Below are 5505 nucleotides of genomic sequence, written 5' to 3'. Positions count from 1 at the left end.
TGGAGACGGTGATTTCTCTCATCTTCCCCAGCTCCTTCCATCGGAGCAAGCAGAGAAGAGAGAGAACTCCTAAAGCCGGCGAGATCTGGGCGCCGAGATCTGCAGCTCGTCTCCAACTACCGGGCAAAAATCCCACTACAGGCACATGGCCTAAACAACTAACTACCCTAGCTACTCCGGCGCCCCCCTTCTCCATCTCCGGTCGGCAGCGCCGCCGGATCGGAGTCGGGGGTGGCCCGGTAAGATGAGTGCGGCTACCAAAGGGAGAGAGGAAGAGCGGTGGGAGGGGGGAGGAACAGTGCCAATATCCGGAAGAAGGAAATAGGGCACGTTTTGATACTGGCAGTACTTCACTATGTTTTTTCTATTAAAATGTGGTACTTCCACACACACAAAACGTGACAAAGAAATTTCTCTTATTAATATGTTCATGCATTTCTCCTGCATGGTTCGAAAAAAATAATTGAGATCATCTACACCTCTCTCGAACAGGTGTTCGATCATCTCAATTCTCATGGGATTATTCTTCATTTCATCTCTTGCCAAGCATTTCTTCAGAATTTTCATTCCAGTTTCACGCGTTTGATTTCTCAGGTGACGGCGGCGCTGCGCGATCAAGGCCTCGAGTCGTCGAACCTGATACTCGGGATCGACTTCACCAAGAGCAACGAATGGACATGTGAGATCAAAAATTAACTGATATTCATATATGTACGGTGTTCTTGTTCTTCCGTGCGTCTGATCATAGACTCGATTTGTTCGTTTCAGGGAAGCGGTCGTTCAACGGACAGAGCCTGCACAAGCTGGGCGGCACGCCCAACCCTTACGAGACGGCCATCGGCATCATCGGCAAGACCCTCGCTCCCTTCGACGAGGACAACCTCATCCCCTGCTTCGGCTTCGGCGACGGTCAGTCCTCTTTGCTACGTTGATCGAGATCGACACATAATTGAGGTTTGTTTCGTTACATTTTCTCAGGAGCAATGGTGTTCCTGCTTCTTTGCATATGTGTGCTGCAGCGACGACGCACGACTACAACGTCTTCAGCTTCCACCAGGACAACTCGCCGTGCCATGGCTTTGAGGAGGTGCTGGCCTGCTACCAGAACGTCGTGCCGCACCTCAGGCTGTCAGGGCCGACGTCTTTCGCACCGATCGTGGAGGCCGCAGTCGACATCGTGGACAGGACCGGAGGGCAGTACCATGTCCTGGTCATCGTCGCCGACGGCCAGGTGCCTGAACTGAAACTCAAAAAAACTTATGCACCGACAAATGCATCTTGATTTTTCTTGGTACCGACTACCTAGCCCGCCCCTTGCAGGTCACGAGGAGTATTGATACGAGCGATGGCGAGCTGAGCCCTCAAGAGAGAAGAACTGTGGACTCCATTGTCATGGCCAGGTGATCTTCGACAGTTGATGACAGTGTTAGGTTTATGATTGACTGAACCTAACACGAAAGTTTTGACTTCTTGATCTTAATTAGTTCCTACCCGCTGTCAATCGTTCTGGTCGGAGTTGGGGATGGCCCATGGGAGGACATGCAGAAGTTCGACGACAAGCTCCCCGCGCGCGCCTTCGACAACTTCCAGGTCAACATTCGTCATACGTCGTCACCACTGAAATCGATCCGAGCTCTGAACGTGAACCAGTACAATGCGACTCACATCCATGAATCGTGAATGCACAGTTTGTGAACTTCACCTCGATCATGTCGAGGAACGCGACGCTGCAGCAGAAGGAGTCGGCCTTCGCGCTCGCCGCGCTCATGGAGGTGCCCATCCAGTACAAGGCCACCATGGAGCTCGGCATCCTTGGCCGGAGCACGAGAAAGGCCAAGAGGGTCGTGCCGGCTCCGCCGCCGCTGCCGGCGTCTTCGCAGAGGCAGCCATCGTCGTTGAGGCGGGAAGGTAGCGGCACGAACGCCACGGTGCCGGCGGAGCCAAGAGAGGATCAGGTTCGGCTGGCGATTGTCAAGTTTCGTCAAACGATCAGACACGCAGGAGTACTCATGTCACCTTTCTTGAACAAACTAAGCTTACACATGCATCTTTGTGTAATGTGCATGCAGGTCTGCCCGATCTGCTTGACCAATGCCAAGGATCTAGCATTTGGCTGTGGCCACATGGTAAGATATAGTAAGAACTGATTTATTTCTACTCAAGCCTGCAATATAAACAAATGTTCAGATATAGTTACTTCTTATAGTTTGAAAGAAATGCGAGTTAATGGAAATGTATTTACATTTTGTTTTCCTATTTGTGTGCCAACGACAGTGTTGCAGGGAGTGTGGGGAGAACCTTACCAGATGCCCAATATGTCGAGAGACAATACGGTCCAAGCTGAGGCTATACTCGGGATGATAGCAACCAAACCTATATTTGTATTTGTTCCAAATGTGAAGCATTATGCAAAGGAAATGCTACGATTAATTGTCGATACTCATCAGGCTTCCTGAATTATTCTGATTGTTTGGTTCTACCCTTGTTTATTTGTATAAGTATGAGTTATGGGAATCTCCATAACCATCATGCGAGTAAGATTTTATTTTGTAGTTTCCTATGTACAGTATCATATAGAAGAAAGGAAATGACTGAGGGGAGTACCTTTGCACCTCTACCACTAGAGTTCATCCGCCATGTGATTTATTCTAAATCAGCATGTGATTTATTCAAGAGAACCATGAAAAATGTAGAATGGTGACGATGGGATAAGAAATGGAGCCTTCCTGCATAAACATACACCAAAAATGGTTGAAAGCTCCCTGAGCAAAAGTACTAAGATATATTATTGAGGGAGGCCGACCCGGACGCCGACCGCGGCGCAGACAGCGGAGTCGGGATGGGAATGGGATGGAGAGGCCGAGATCCTCCGACACGACGACCCGGACGCCGACCACGGCGCAGACGGCGGAGTCGGGACGGTAATGGGGATGGAGAGGCCGAGATCCTCCGCGACGCCGACCCGGATGCCGACTGCGGCGCAGACGGCGGAGTCGGGATGGGAATGGGGATGGAGAGGCCGAGATCCTCCGCGGCGATGGTGAGGATGGAGGCCAAGGAGCCGTTGTCCACCGTCGTGGCGCCAGAGTTGCGATGGACACGGCGGCGGCGGAACCTCTCTCGTAGTGGAAGAACGAACACGAATGCCCACCCACGATCTGGTTGGCAGCTAATGGGGCTGGACCAATCTACTGGGCTGGGCCTGTCAATTGGGCCGGCCCATCGATGTTTTTTTTAGGTGCGAAAATTGTGACCTCTCTCGTTTTCAACTGTGGTATGAAATTTTTTGGGCCATTGGATGGACGAAAATTAATGGCTATTATTTATTTTGGGTACCACAAAACAACCCTACGAGATGCCCAATTTTTTTTTGTGAGAAATCCACCGATCTATTAATAATCATCAACAGTAGTACAAATAACCCAAAAAGTAAAGAAAATTACAAATTGGTATTCGGACCACCTAGCGACGACTACAAACACTAACACGAGCCGAAAGCGCGCCGCTGTCCTCGCCCCTCCATCGCCGGAGTCAGGCAAAGCTTGTCGTAGTAGAGCTTGTTGTAGTAGACAGACGGGAAGTCGTCGTGCTAAGGTCCCAAAGGACCGACGCACCGCAGAGCAAGCAACCATCGCCAATGATGACAACCGTAGATCGGAAGAGACTATCATGAAACCACACCAACAAACATGAAAACCGACCGGATCCCATCAGATCCAACGGGCACACAACTCCACGCGCCCTCCGACAGCGCTAGATGCACCACCGGAGCAAGGATAGGGCGGGGAGGACCTTATTCTGACTTCAGGATGTAGCCGCCGCCTCACCATCCCAAAAAAGAGACTGAAAAGCAAACTAAATTAAGAACAGAAACTCCCCGCCGACGAGGGACCGTGGTCCACCACACCTCCAAGGCCCGAAGGCCACCGGAGATGGAGCGGACCGGCGGTATCGCCGGCGAGGAGGACGAAACCCTAGATGGGTTTTTTGCCTTTTTTCCGCCGCCTCCTGGGTTCCCTTGGCACCGTACCGGTTCGTGACTTGCTGACTCAGATGCCCAATATGTCGAGAGAGACAACACTGTCCAAGCTGAGGCTATACTCGGGATGATAGCAACCAAACCTATCTTTGTATTTGTTCTAAATGTGAAGCATTGTGCAAAGGAAATGCTACGATTAATTGCCGATACTCATAGGGCCATAAAGCTACACTTACAGGCTGTTTGTTACAGAAACCTCCTTACGGGATTACGTGGGTGTAGCTGATTGGTGCAAATATTTTAGCTTCCGTGATATTCAGGTCGTGATCCCTCTGCCCTTGCTCCACATCTGCGCGTAGATGTGATTCCGTAGAAAACATCCCGTAGGTGTAGTGTTACTCGGGAGATTCCTGAATTATTCTGATTGTTTGGTTCTACCTTTATTTATTTGTAATAAGTATTAGTTATGGGAAGCTCCATAACCATCATGTAAGATTTTATTTTGTAGTTTCCTATCATATAGAAGAAAGGAAACGAATGAGGGGAGTACTTTGCGCCTCCACCACTAGAGTTCTTCCGCCCACTAACCAACCAAAACCTCAAACACACTCATCAAATCATGGCGAGAGATGGAGAGAGAGAGAGCGCGCGTTTTTATCCCTCCGTAAATCATGGCTCTAATTCTGAAACAACCAGTGACGGAGGGATGACCCCTGGTAGACCAAGACTATGGCAAATATGCCATAATAAACCATTTGTATACCGGATTAAAGATTAATCCGGATGCTCAAAGTTAAGTTTGAACTATGCTAACTTAGCACGGACCGGTATACCGGGGGGGGGGGGGAATACCGGAGTACGAGAGACATAGGAAGTTGATATAGAAAAGCAAAGATGTCGGACAAAGGTAAAGATACCGGAGATCCGGCATAGGCTCAACTGTAGCATGTCGGCATTCCAGTCAAAGATTCCTTCAAGGGCCAAAGGACAAGATGAGAGAAGCACTTCAGCTTTAATTGAAGCCCTAACGCCAAAGGAGCTGCTGACGTTAAAGAAACCGGAAGAGGTCATCAGCCCCTGATTAAAGATAGAAGCATCGTCACTGGGGCCAATGAAGCTTTTATAAAGTAGCTTAGATCATCAAAGATACCCTGGGATTCCTTCTTTTGTAAGCCTCTCTCCCCTATATAAGGAGAGGAGGGACACCCCTGCGTGGGAGGATTCAGTCAGTAGCGAATAGGTGAAGGTCTTGTAGCCGTACATCGTCAACCTCTGGCCCTTGGCCAAGTTCATCAATACAATGTTGAGTTCAATCTCTTTCTCCCTCCAAACCTTCCCCTCACCCGGATCCTCAAGCGTACATCCGGTCCCAACTTAAGCCTACCCATGGCATCCGTTGTTCCACCACGACGACAGTTGGCGCCCACCGTGGGGCCAGCAGCTGCGCTTGCTGGAGTTCATATCCGGGCGGGTCTCCTCACCGTCGCCGGCGAGCGCGTGGTATTGATGACCCACAAGTATAGGGG

The 5505-nt window shown here is 50.1% G+C and overlaps 1 protein-coding gene across 1 annotated transcript in view; it reads left to right on the top strand.

The window, feature by feature from the left end:
- LOC124665586 (E3 ubiquitin-protein ligase RGLG4-like) overlaps positions 1-2479 on the top strand; it is a 3273-nt gene extending 794 nt beyond the window's left edge. The window contains exons 2-9 of the mRNA XM_047202988.1: positions 595-679; positions 769-909; positions 1020-1231; positions 1321-1400; positions 1485-1590; positions 1689-1955; positions 2070-2126; positions 2275-2479. Coding sequence (XP_047058944.1) covers positions 595-679; positions 769-909; positions 1020-1231; positions 1321-1400; positions 1485-1590; positions 1689-1955; positions 2070-2126; positions 2275-2361 — 1035 coding nt within the window. The 3' untranslated portion in view covers positions 2362-2479. The remainder of the gene's footprint in view (positions 1-594; positions 680-768; positions 910-1019; positions 1232-1320; positions 1401-1484; positions 1591-1688; positions 1956-2069; positions 2127-2274) is intronic.
- The last annotated feature ends 3026 nt before the right edge of the window (positions 2480-5505 follow it).

Source organism: Lolium rigidum, chromosome 1, assembly GCF_022539505.1.
Source record: "Lolium rigidum isolate FL_2022 chromosome 1, APGP_CSIRO_Lrig_0.1, whole genome shotgun sequence".
NCBI classification, from domain to species: Eukaryota; Viridiplantae; Streptophyta; class Magnoliopsida; order Poales; family Poaceae; genus Lolium; species Lolium rigidum.
This window is presented reverse-complemented; position numbering and strand designations above follow the sequence as displayed.